Source organism: Onychomys torridus, chromosome 1 (genome assembly GCF_903995425.1).
Source record: "Onychomys torridus chromosome 1, mOncTor1.1, whole genome shotgun sequence".
Lineage (NCBI taxonomy): Eukaryota > Metazoa > Chordata > Mammalia > Rodentia > Cricetidae > Onychomys > Onychomys torridus.
This window is the reverse complement of record NC_050443.1, coordinates 164,408,447-164,422,004: the sequence shown is the minus strand read 5'-3', so window position 1 is coordinate 164,422,004 and position 13,558 is coordinate 164,408,447. Positions and strand designations below refer to the sequence as shown.

Genomic DNA, 13,558 nt, shown 5'->3' with positions numbered 1-13,558 from the left:
AAAATTTGTTTTTTTATTAAAAATTTCTGTGTATGTGTGGTGGTCTGTGCACATTAATGCAAGTGCTGGCAGAAGCCAGAGGGTTGGATTCCGTTGGAGCTGGAGTTGCAGAAAGGTGTGAGAGCCTCCCTTCCAATGGATGTTGGGGGACAAATTAGGGTCCTCTTCAAGAGCAGTATAGGCTCTTCACTGCTGATCTGGCTCTCTAGTCCCCTGACAAAAGATTGATACTCATAATTTACATGGAACTCAACCACTTAAGAAAATAATACAGTTTAAAAAGAGCAAGAAGGTCACATGTGATAATCCTAGTATTTGGGAGGTGAAGGCAGAAGGACAAGGAGTTAAACTCCAGCCTCTGTATAAAACAAGTCTGAGGCTGGTCTGGGCTACATGAGGTTTTCTCTCACAGAAGGGTGAGGAAAGGGGCAGGAAGTGCAGTTAAAGATGGATGGGTGTCTGGAGGGTAGCTCAGTGGTAGAACACATACTTAGGGTTTACATGGCCCTGGGCTCACTCAAATTTGTTTCATTCCCAGCTATATAGAGAGTTGAAGGCCAGCCTGTCCTCTGCCCATGTATGTGTTTGTGTATACATGCACATACATTTATATGGTATAGTAGGCATGGTAGTACGTGTCTATAATCCTAGCACTCAGGGACAGAAGCAGGAAGCATGGGCTGAGGGCCAAACTGTCTTCTGTTCCTGTCTTACTTTCTGTCACTGTGACAAGGCACCATAACTAAGGCAACTTATAAAAGACAGTATCACTGGGTGGGGGTGGTACACACCTTTAATCCCAGCACTCAGGAGGCAGAGCCAGGTGGATCTCTGTGAGTTCGAGGCCAGCCTGGTCTACAGAGCGAGTTCCAGGAAAGGCTCCAAAACTACATAGAGAAACCTTGTCTCGGGGAAAAAAAAAGAAATGTGTGTGTGTGTGTAAAGGAGGCATTTAATTGGTCTTATGGTTTCAGAGTTTAGAGTTGTCTTAGTTACTATTGCTGTGATGAAACACCATGGCCAAAGTAACTTGGAAAGGAAAAGGTTTATTTATTTGGCTTATACTCCATATCACAGTTCATCATCAAAGAAAGTCAGGACAGAAACTCAAACAGGGCAGGAACCTGAAGGCAGGAACTGATGTAGAGGCCATGGAGAGATGCTGCTTATTGGCTTGCTCAACCTGCTTTTTTTTTTTTTTTAATTTTTTTTTTTTTTACAGCTTTTTTTTTTTTTTTAAGATTGATTTATTTATTATGTATACAGAAGAGGGTGCCAGATCTCATTACAGGTGGTTGTGAGCCACCATGGGGGTGCTGGGAATTAACTCAGGACCTCTGGAAGATCAGTCAGTGCTCTTATCCTCTGAGCTATCTCTCCAGCCCCTCAACCTGCTTTCTTATAGGACCTAGGATCAACAGCCCATAACGGGCTGGACCCTCCCACATCAGTCATTAATTAAGAAAATGTCCTACAGACTTGTTTGTATCCCAATCTCATGGAGGCATTATCTCAATTGAGGTTCATTTCTCTCAGATGACTCTAGTGTGCATCAAGTTGGCTTAAAACTAGGCAGCCTGTGAGTCCATGATGGCTGAGCAAGTGCACAGCGTCAGGAATAGCTGAGAGCTCACCTCTTGATCCAAAAGCAGGAAGCAGAGAGAGACACACAGGGGATGGTGCAAATATTTTGAAACCTTAAAAACTTACTCTTAGTGACATTCCTGCTCCAACAAGGCCACACCTCCTAATCCTTCCCAAACAGTTCCACCAACTGGAGACCAAGTATTCCAACTTATGAGCCTATGGGGAGTCATTTTCATTCAAATTACAACAGCTCCCTCATTCCCACCAAAAGAAAAGTTATGTACATAACAGTGGGAAATCAGCCCAAGAAAGAATCAGATCCTGTCATTTGTAGCTAGATGGAAAGTGGGATGGAATTGGGGGGATGTATGTCAAGTTAGATAAGCCAAAGACAAATACCGTTTTCTCTCTCAGACATGGAAGTTAAAAAAATGTTGATCTTGATGTAGAGTAGTGATTACTAGATGCTGGTAATTGGGGGAGGGTGGAGAGTTGTTGGGTAATGGGTACCAAAAGGCGGCTGCAGCTGGATAGAAAAAAGTAGGTGCTAGTGTTCCATACCATAGTGAAATGGTGGTGGGTTTTTGTTGTTTGTTTGTTTGTTTGTTTTCGAGACAGGATTTCTCTGTGTAGTTTTGGTGCCTGTCCTGGATCTCTCTCTGTAGACCAGGTTGGCCGGGAACTCACAGAGATCTGCCTGGCTCTGCCTCCCAAGTGCTGGCATTAAAGGCATGCGCCACCACTGCCTGGCTATTGGTGGTGTTTTTTAATAGCCTGTTTTACACACACACACACACACACACACACACACACACACACACACACACACACTACTTGCACACTACTTGTTAGCAATAAAAAAAGGCCTTGGTTGCTGAGACTCACTTCATATCTATGGATTTCTATAGAGTTATTCTACTTTTATTTACTTAATTTTTTATTACATTTATTTGTTTGTGTGTATGTCTGTATTATGTGGCCATGTGTGGAGGTTAGATGTGGAGGTTAGACAGCATGTGGGAGTCAGATGTCTCCTACTGTGTGCATCTTGGAACCACTGAGGCCATCACACTTGGTAGCAAGTGACTTTGCTCACTGAGCCATCTTGAAGGACCTTACTTTTATTGATTATATTGATTATGATTTGAATAATTTGTTGTTTTTTTCCTCTAAAGCCTTGATAAACTTGCTGAAGTTCCTTATGTCAAATGAAACTGTACTTTTGGCCAAACACAACATTTTTACATTGGCTCTTATGGTGAGTACTAATAAAATTATTTGTTTTTCTGAAGCCAATATAGTAAGGCAGAAATGGAATGGTTTGTAGTAGGTACCAAGGTCTGGGATCTAAGCTGTATTTTCCTTATGGATCAGAGTCTTAAACCTGAGGATCCTCACTCTTATGCATGTATTTGGCCTGGGAGGCATGGATACAGATTACATCTCTATGAATACTGAGCTTGGTCCCAGCAAAAAACTACTGTACTATTGCAGTCTCTGTGTGGCTAGCCAGATATGTTGTTCAATCATCGTTGCACTTGGCTTCTGAAAGGTACATAGAAATGCTTATCTAGATGGTGATTTAGGTGAGAAAGAGGCTACTGAACCATTTCATTGTCTTACTCAGTTTGTAAATGCTCAGTATTTGGTAGGGATAAAAGTCCTGATTTTTAGTATCTGCTGATTATAGAACTATGCCCAAGATACGTAGAACTGCCAGTTTTCAGCTCTCAGCATGACAGCAGCAGAGTCAGGTAGGGTTGAGATGTGTGGTAGAACCCATTATGTGCTACTCCTTCCACACACGTGTAAATTAGTTTTCAGAGCATAGATAAGAATTAAGGTAGAGAATGAGAAAGAAATACAAAGCTTTGGATATTATCTTTATTTAATATAATTTGTCGGCTTATATCAGTGAATTTTTAATAATGATTACTTTGTAGTCAGTTTATAAAGTCCCCCAAAATTTATATTTTTACAAACCATGAAGAGATGGTTGTAGCATCCCACTAGTAATGCTTTTCCGATGCCTGTATATGGGCTATTGCTTCTTTTTCAGATTGTGAACCTATTTAATATGTTTATCACATACGGTGACACCTTCCTGCCAACCCCCAGCAGCTATGACGAGCTTTACTATGAAATTATCCGCATGCACCAGAGCTTTGACAACCTCTACTCCATGGGTAAGGACTTTTCTTCTTTCTCTGTACCTTGTCTGTCTGGAGTGTAACAGGAAAATGTTACAAAAGATTCTCTAGTTGGATGGTATAGAAATAAATAGCTCATAGCCAGGCATGGTAGTGTGTGACTTTAACCCCAGCACTCATTAGCAGGGCAGATAGATCTCTGTAAATTTGAGGCTAGCCTGGTCTAGTTTTTGGACAGCCAAAGCTATATAGAGATACCTTGTCTCAAAAACAATAAGCAAGCAAACCCCTCTATTGGTGAAATTATTAAGGCCACTCCACATAGTTAAAAGGGAGGTTTATTTTGTGGGGTAACTTACAAATGAAGGGATAGGTTGCAGGGTCTGGGAAAGGGATGGCACAGTCTGGCGGTGTTCTCTGGAGAACTCTGCTCAGTCTACCTCCAGCGTCCAGGGTCCAGGAACCAAGAGAAGCCTCTCCTCTTGATTCTGGGTCTTCAGCGTCCTCCCTCAGCCCCACCTTGTAGGCGTGACCATTACCGAAAGCCTCAATGAGGGTTGGAACTTCCAGGCCAAGGCTGGGATGGCTACCCACTACATCTCCCCCTTTTGTCTAAATAAGAATGTTCTAACCTAATACAAGACTATATACAAAGATAGTTATCAAAAATTGTCCAGGAGTAATGAGGGATAATGACCTAGATAAGTTGGAATTACAATAAGTGCAAACAATATCAAGCAAAAAATACATACTAAAATCCAGGGACGTCTTTATATATACATATATATAAAGTTATAACTATAACTGCTAGTCTTCAACCTCATTAAAGACCTGAGAAGGAATATAATAATACCCGAGAAATGGGAGAAGGACGCAAGCAACTTTTGGGAGTCTTGCAAGAGTAGACAGAGACAGCTGGCAGCCTGGACAGTCACCTAATGTTTCTCAGCATTGTTGGTGCATTCAAATTGGCTACAGGCCTAGAGTATCTGACAGACCATTTTCAGAAGCAGGAATTCTGAAAGACCATCTTACCTTGTCTTGACAAAGTATAGTGGTCGCTTTCCTTGTGTCCCACTTGTCCAGAAAGGACAGCGTTTGTACTGTCAGCAGTTGAGGCAAGGGCAGTTCTTTGCCCAGTAGGCCGTTTTGTGCCAAGAAGACAAACTTCCAAATGGAAATGTCTTAGAAGCCCAACATTCTTTCAGGATCAAAGTGGTGCTGCCAGGAGCAATTGTCTCTCACGTCAACAGAATTCTAAGTTATTTAAATGCCGTATTCTCTAAGTCCATGAAGTGTTTGAAGATTACCTATCCATCCGACCTATGTATTTATAAATCTGGATAACCTAACTAACATAATTATAGAGATGACAAGCATAGGTGAAAATAAATCTATAAGTCTTATCTACCTAAACAACCTAAGGACTAAGGCTTCATGTAAACAAGGCAAACAGTTTGTAAGCAAATGTACAGTAAAGGACAATGACTTTAAAATTGTGACAATACACAAAATATCTTTAACAGAGGTAGGAATGTATAGTGCAATATGCAACATGATAATAATCCTAAATATATATCAGTATACAGAATATCTTAAACAGAAGTAGAACATACATACAGTATGACAGATATATGTAGTTAGAATTTCCTGCCTGGCCTAGTCAGGACAAATCTCTCTTACCCGCCAGTCCCACAGTTGCTCAGACCCAACCAAGAAAGTACACAGAAACTTACATTGTTTACAAACTGTATGGCCGTGGCAGGCTTCTTGTTATCTGTTTCTTCTATCTTAAATTAACCCATTTCTGTTAGTCTATACTTTGCCACATGGCTTGTGGCTTACCAGTGTCTTTACATGTTCCTTTTCATGGCGGCAGCTGGCGGTGTCTCCCTCCAGCCTTCTGCTTCCCAGAATTCTCTTCTCTCTTGTCCCGCCTATACTTCCTGCCTGGCCACTGGCCAATCAGAACTTTATTTACACAGAGCGATATCCACAGCACTTCCCCTTTTCTTTTTTTTAAGGAAGGTTTTAACTTTTACATAGTACAATTACATATAACAAAACAACTATCAAGCAAGAATTATAGTTACAATATTAAAGAAGATATCCTATCTATCTTATATTTGTGAGTCTAAAGTTTTATATCTAACTTATCTTGTATCATAACTGAGGAAATTATAACTATCTAGTCTTCAACCACATCAAAGACCTCAGAAGGATATAATATTACCTGAGAACCAGGAGAAGGATGTAAGTATTTTTCGGGAGTCTTGCAAGAGTAGACAGAGACAGCTGGCAGCCTGAACAGTCATCTAATGTTCCTTTGTAAAGTTGGGGCATTTGTCTTCAGCCCACAGGGCTAGAGTCTCTCGGTCACTTCTCTCAGTGTCCTGTAGAATGTCTGGCAGTTTCCTCTGTGAAGCAGGAACCTGAAGGACCATTTTGAAAGCAAAGTTCAGTAGTCACCTTTCTATGGGTCCTGCATGTCCAGGTGATCGAGCAGTCCAGGCAAGAACAGTTTCTTGCCCAAATGGCTATTTTTGCCAAGGTGAAGATAAACTCCATATGAAGTGTCTTCAATGCCCATCCTCCTCTCTGAAGTAAATCGGTGCTGCCAGGAGCAGACATGTCTCACTGTCCAGAAAGTCTAAATTTTAAAAGTATTTTAAATGCCATATTCTGTAGGTCTTTCAAGTATTTGAAGATTACCTATCTATCTGAAATATGTCTGTGTATATCTAGAAGACTTAACTAACATGGCTACAAGTATGATTATCATAGATGACTAATTATTAATCTATTTTTAATTATCCATTACAATTTTAAATGAGCTATATAAACATAATACCTTAAACACGAGTAGAAATGTATACATAGTATAACAAAATTAACTTTAAGTTTGTATCAATAAACTAAAATCTATACCAATGTAAAACATTTTAAACAAGTCGTTGCTCTTTAGAAGTAAGTTCCTTAAACTACCCTTTTATCCTATTATATCTATATCATATCCCCTTTTCTTCTTTAGAAAGAGATCATGTTTATAATCAATCTATTTTAAAGAAAAATATTGGTTTTTCTCTGTCCCACACCAGAGGGCTCTTCTGATTTGGGACACAAGAATCTCTTAACCTTTTTTTTTTAGCAATATGTCTGGGTTTAGAGAAGGAGTGAGCCAATTCCATCTCCAAAGCCAGCTTGATAATTTTGGGAATGTGGGCGTAGTTTTTCTTACTACTTCTTGCTGGAGGGGGGCGCTGTATCTTATGGGGACACAAAGAAAATTTTAGGATTATGGAGTAGTCCATTAGGGTGAACCTCTGAGCCAGTTGCCTTGAAACCATTTTGGATGTTGGATCATCTGGGCCATGGCGTCATCGGAGACCTTTCAGGTGGTCTTGGCTGATCAAACCTGATGTATCTTAATCTGGAACAAATCCATAGCCTCTGGCTTTCTATGGAAACAAAATCAGATACTCTTTTCCAAAGCATCATATCCTTATATCCAAATTTAGAAGTCAAGTTACCTTTAAAATTTACATATTTGTTTAACTCAACAGTTTTTATAATCAAATCTTTTTCTGTAGTTAAAAATCCCAAAGACAAGACAAACCAGATTCTCTGTGTAATATTCATCTTTGTAAGACTGAAATGCTGCAGTGGCTGCTGGCTCCACCCACCTCAGCTTCCCAACATGGCGGTGGTACAGTTTACCATCAGCTCTGGGTCTAGAGCCATGTGTACCATCAACTATCAGAAGCAGTTCTATCAAAGCAGTGCATAGCCCAGAAACCTTTTTTTATTTTTTTAAACTAGCAAAGGCTAAATCTACCACGCAGCAGAGTAAAGTGCCACTTGTAGATTCCTCTTTCCCGCCGCACTGCAGGTCAGACGCACACGTCAGGAGCTCAAACTGGCAGGCTGCCGCTAAATTGAGAGAAACAATTAGGAAGCTGTTTTTAGCTCCGTCTTAGAATCTTTTTTTCTCAGGTTTTAGGTGGAAATTCTTACCAACACGTTGGGCGCCATTTATAGTTGGAGTTTTCCTGCCTGGCCCAGTCAGGACAAATCTCACTTACCCGCCAGTCCCACAGTTGCTCAGACCCAACCAAGAAAGCACACAGAAACTTACATTGTTTGCAAACTGTATGGCTGTGGCAGGCTTCTTGTTATCTACTTTTTCTATCTTAAATTAACCCATTTCTGCTTATCTATACTTTACCACATGGCTTGTGGCTTACCAGTGTCTTTACATGTTGTTTCTCATGGCGGCGGCTGGCGGTGTCTCCTCCCAGCCTTCTACTTCCCAGAATTCTAAGGTTTTATATGTAACTTATCTTGTATCATAACTGAGGAAATTATAACTATCTAGTCTTCAACCACATCAAAGACCTCAGAAGGATATAATATTACCTGAGAATTCATAGCATGGGTTGGAGATTTAGCTCAGTGGTAGAGCGCTTGGCTAGCAAGTGCAAGGCCCTGGGTTTGATCTTCAGCTCAAAAAAAAAAAAAAAAAAAAAAGAATCCATAACAGTGCAAATTATCTAAGGCTGCTATTTTACTAAATTTGTTTACTAATGTATATGATAGTCTACCATAATATCTTATACCTATCCATTCCATTTCTTCTTTTCCCCTTTTTTTGAGACATATTTTCTTTCCTTAAGGAGAGTACTGAGTTTAACAGTTTCTTCCACCCCCAACCCTAGAACCATCATCCATAACCCTGAGAAATATGAAACCTTAGGGAGAAGGGGCATCATTTTCTTAGAACTGCTTCCTGCTGTTTAGGGGGCAATGGTATCTCTGTTGGGTATTGTGAGAAAGCTCAGATAGTTAAATCACAGTTAGACTAACTGTAGATTCTGCAGCAACTCTCAGAGTAATGGGTAAGATTGTCTGAAATTCTGGCAAGAAGTGTAGTATGATGATTACTATGGCATCATTCTGGATTGGGTAGAGTTGTTGTTGTTGGGGACCCATCTTCCTTCCGGAGACTTCAGAGATTGCTATTGGAAAAACTTATTTTTTATCAAAATGGAAGGTTTGGATTTAAAGATGACATGACATGTAAGAAAGGATTCTGAGAAATCAAGAGTAAGCATGGAGAGAATTAGAATCTTGAAGACAGTGGTCCCTTATAATTGGTTTCCTTCTGTCTCACATCAGAGGGCTCTTCTGATATGGGACTGAAGAATCTCTCAACCTTTTCTTTTATCAATATGCTTGGGTTTAGAGAAGGAGTGAGCCAATTCCATCTCCAAAGCCAGCTTGGTTTATAGTTGGATTGGATCCACAGCTATTCTAGATTGATAAGATATAGATGTTAGACAGTGATATCTTACCCTGTGTAGATTGGTACCAATAGATTCTTTCTTTCTGCTGTAAACATCCAGATATCCAAGGCCTTATGATTTCTGGAAGATGGGTATTTCCATTATCCTGGAAAGACAAAAACAACCCTACCCCAACCTTTGATTGTTAAATTTTTCTTATAACTTGAAGAGATGTCACAATGGTGGATGATCTTTTACTTCTCAACAATGGGTTTCTCCTGTTCGAATCAAATTTTTATTAATTTTGTTGGTATCCATAGCTTTTCTTCTCCTGTGGAAACAAAAGCAAAACCCCTTCCCCAATGTAGGACATATCCAGGTTTCCATTCTGAGGTCAACACATCTTTGAAATAAACCGGTTGGTTTAGCTCAGGAGTTTTGTCTGTCGTCCAATGTCTCTCCGCAGCTGTTGTTCCTTTATCATCAGCATTGAGAAAATTCAAGGTTAATAAAGCACTAAGCAATCTATTTCTAGGAGTCATTGTTACCTGTTGCTGTTTATTTAGCATATCCTTTAAAGTTCGATTGGATCTTTCTATGACTGCTTGGCCTGTGGGATTGTATGGTAACATGCTTTATATTGTAATAAGCAAAGAACTGTCTCATTTTATTGGAGACATATGCTGGGGCATTGTCTGTCTTAGTTTGTACAGGTATTCCCATGATGGCCATAACTTCTAATAGGTAATCGCAGAATCAGCTTTTTCAGAACTCATAGGAGTTGCCCACTGAAATCATGAATAGGTGTCAACGGTATGGTGTATATACTTTAATCTTCCAAATTCTGCAAAATGAAACACATCCATCTGCCAAATTTCATTTCATTGTATACCTTTTGGATTGCTCCATGCAAGTAATGGAGTTTGGTTATAGAAGGAACAAGTAGGACATTTTTTCACAATATCCTTAGCTTGTTGCCAAGTAATGGAGAAATCCTTCTTCAAACCTTTGCTATTTACATGGTGTTTCTTATGAAATCCTGAGGCTTCTAGCACATTACCTATTAGTAACTGATCAATCTCATCATTACCTTGTGCTAGAGGTCCTGGTAGACCTGTATGGGATCTGATATGTGTTTTATATATATAGGATGTTCCCTTTTCTGATTTCCTGCAATTGTATGAACAATGAAGTTAATTCTGTATTATCAGGAATAAATTCAGCAGTTTCAATATATAAAACAAGTCTCTCTGGATATTGAGAGTCAGTGACAATATTGAGGGGTTCTATGAAGTCCATCAGTACCATAAGAACAGCATCCAGTTCTGCCTTTCGTACAGAGCTGTATGGACTTTGTACCACTTTAAGTCTCCTGATTTGTATCCTGCTTTCCCTGACTTATTTGCATCAGTATAGAATGTGAGGACTCCAGAAATTGGCTTGTGTCGTACAATGTGAGGAAGGACCCATTCAGTCTTTATGAATTCTATTCTCTTGCTTTTGGGATAATGGTTGTTAATCTCTCTCAAAAAGTTACTGCAGGCTCTCTGCCAGTATTCATTATCTTACCATAGTGATGAAATTTCCTCATTAGTTAAAGGTACTACAATTTCTGCTGGGTCCATTCCTGTCAACTGGTGAAGTCTTAATTTACCTTTTTGAATCAAATCAGAGATCTTTTCTATATAAGTCTTTAACTTCTTATTTGGTTTACGTGATTGGAATATCTATTCCAATATAATATGTTCCCTCTGCATCAAAATACCTGTGGGGGAATGTCTGGAGGGGAATATGACAAGAATGCATTTAAGTTCTGGATCCACACGATCCACATGTGCTTCTTGAATTGTCTTTTCTACTAGAGCCAATTACTTCTCAGCTTCAGCTGATAATTCTCTTGGACTATTTAATTCTTTGTCCCCTTCTAGAGTATTAGCCAAATTTTGTAGTCCATCTTTGGGTATTCCCATGATACCCAATAAGTTGGAAATGCTTCCTAACAACTTTTGAAAGTCATTAAGAGTCTTCAATCGATCTCTCCTCAGTTGTACCTTTTGGGGTCTAATTTTTTGTAGCTCTATCTTATATTCTAAGTAATTAATAGAATCTCCTCTTTGTATTTTTTCAGGAGCAATTTGCAGTCCCCAGCGAGGCAAAACTTTTTTTACTTCTTCAAACATGCTTTCTAATGTGTCTAACTTTGAATCAGCTAATAGGATATCATCCATATAGTGATAAATTATGGATTGTGGAAACTTTACACGAATTATCTCCAGTGGTTTTTGCACAAAATATTGGCATAAGGTAGGGCTGTTTAACATTCCCTGTGGGAGGACCTTCCATTGATATCTCTTGACTGGCTGAGAATTGTTATAATTAGGAACTGTGAAGGCAAAATTTTCTCTATCATTTTCTTGAGGGGTATGGCAAAAAAAGTCTTTTAAGTCAGTAACTATTATAGGCCATTCTTTGGGTAGTAGAGAGGGCAAGGGCATCCCAGGCTGTAGGGAGCCCATTGGCTGAACTACTTTATTAATAGCTCTCAGATCTGTCAGCATTCTCCAATTACCAAAAATAACAAATACAGGAGAATTCCAAGGGCTGGTAGATTCTTCAATGTGTTGAGCATTTAACTGCTCTTGAACCAGCTGTTCTAAAGCTTGTAGCTCCTCTTTTGTCAAAGGCCACTGTCCAACCCAGACAGGTTTATTAGTTAGCCACTTTAAAGATAAGGCAGTTAGTACTTCTGAGAGTTCAACAGCAGTTGTGCTCTGTTTGTGTACAGCCTGAATGGTTGCTGACTGTTTTTTATAGCATGTTATGATATTATTCCTAGAAACATGCATTGGCCTGTATTCCTTTTCTGAAAGTGTAGGAATTTTAATCTGGGTATTTCACTGTTGTAACAGATCTTGGCCCCATAGATTTACTGCTACATTTGCTACATATGGCTTCAACCTTCCTCTCTGTCCTTCTTGCCCTATGCATTCAACCCATCTCGAACTCTGTTTTATCTGAGGTAGGGTGCCAATTCCTAAATTTGGGCATCTACCTCTTGAAGAGGCCAGTTCAGATGCCATGATTTTGGTGTAATTATAGTCACATCTGCACCTGTGTCTACCAGGCCCTCCAGAACCAAGCCATTAATTCGAATTCTGTGCTTTAGTCTTTGTTCATTTATGGAAGTCTGCCAAAATATTTGTTTTGTTGTGTTCTTTGTAAACTATGATTCATCTATCAGAGCTGTTTTATCATCCATTGCAGTATCCGTTTTTAAATTAGACATTGGTTTATTCAGTTGTCCTGGAGAGGAATTTCTTCCACAGTGGCTGGGAATGTTCTTACCACATTTGATTTGGGGGCCTGCAGGAGGCCGCCTGAGGCATTTCCCACCAGTGAAGGGTTGCCTCGTATATCTAATTTTGATCTGCACTCACTGGTCCAATGTCAGCCTTTGCCACATCTTCTACATAATCCAGGAGGTGGTTGGGGTCTCCTGTTTAGGCTATTCCTAGAAGGAGTATTACTTCTAGGATTACCCCATGTACAGTTTTTACTTATATGACCACATTTAAAACATTTGGTACCACGGGGCCTTCTTTCACCTCTGGGATTTGTCTCACTTATCCAAGCCTCATTACTGTAGTTAAGAGATTCAACACTATTAGTATACTGAATCCATTCTTCCAAAGGAGCTGATCTGATCTTTAATGGTGTAAGTATTCTTTTGCATTCTGCACTAGCATTGTCAAATGCCAAGGACTCAGTTAACACTTTTCTTAATTCTTTATCTGACACAGCTTTTGTTATAGCTGTGTTCAGCCTTTGTAAAAAATCAGTGAAGGGTTCGTGCGGTCCCTGAAATTTCTTTGTGTATACCTCAGTTGCTTTTCTAGGTTCTGGAATTTTTTCCCAAGCATTTAGAGCTGCTGTACGGCATAGGGATATTGTATGCTCATCATAAGTGTCTTGTACATTCCTGTCAGTGAAACATCCCTCACCAAGTATTTGATCTTGGGAGATCACAAAACCTCTGAGTTTACCTTGTTCTAAATTTCTTGCCTCTTCTCTCAACCAGCTTTTCCACTGTAACTGCTGGCTATATTCTAGAACAGCTGAAATTAACTGATGCCAGTCATCTGGAATGATTCTATGTGAGGTAGATCACGAATTTAACATCTGTTTTACGTATGTGGAGTATATCCCATATGTAACTACTGCTTCCTTTATATTTTTTAAGTCCCTTGTTGAAATTAGTTGTAATGTATATGTTGTATATGGCTCGGGGTGTGTCATCTGCTGGCTTCTCATGGATGATAACAGGATAAGCCATTGTATGAGAGCCATTTGGAGATGTTACAACCTGTGTGGTCTTGCCCTTCTGCTTATTAGGTCTCTTGTCATGTTTATGGAGAGTTTCCTCCAGGGCTTGTAAATGAGCACCTATGGTCTGTTCCAGGGAGTAAACCTCCTCTCTTGTAAGGAATTCCAGATTTCTCATGGGATCATGGAAGCTTTTATGTTCTTCCGAAACACATG

At 39.6% G+C, this 13,558-nt stretch overlaps 1 protein-coding gene across 4 annotated transcripts in view; it reads left to right on the top strand.

Annotated features, from left to right (window-relative positions):
- The window catches only part of Armh3 (armadillo like helical domain containing 3), a 202,267-nt gene that overhangs the window by 97,852 nt on the left and 90,857 nt on the right, over positions 1-13,558 (top strand). For all 4 annotated transcript variants that reach the window (XM_036171070.1, XM_036171061.1, XM_036171079.1 and 1 more), the window contains 2 exons: positions 2,763-2,845; positions 3,647-3,773. In XM_036171070.1, coding sequence (XP_036026963.1) covers positions 2,763-2,845; positions 3,647-3,773 — 210 coding nt within the window. The remainder of the gene's footprint in view (positions 1-2,762; positions 2,846-3,646; positions 3,774-13,558) is intronic.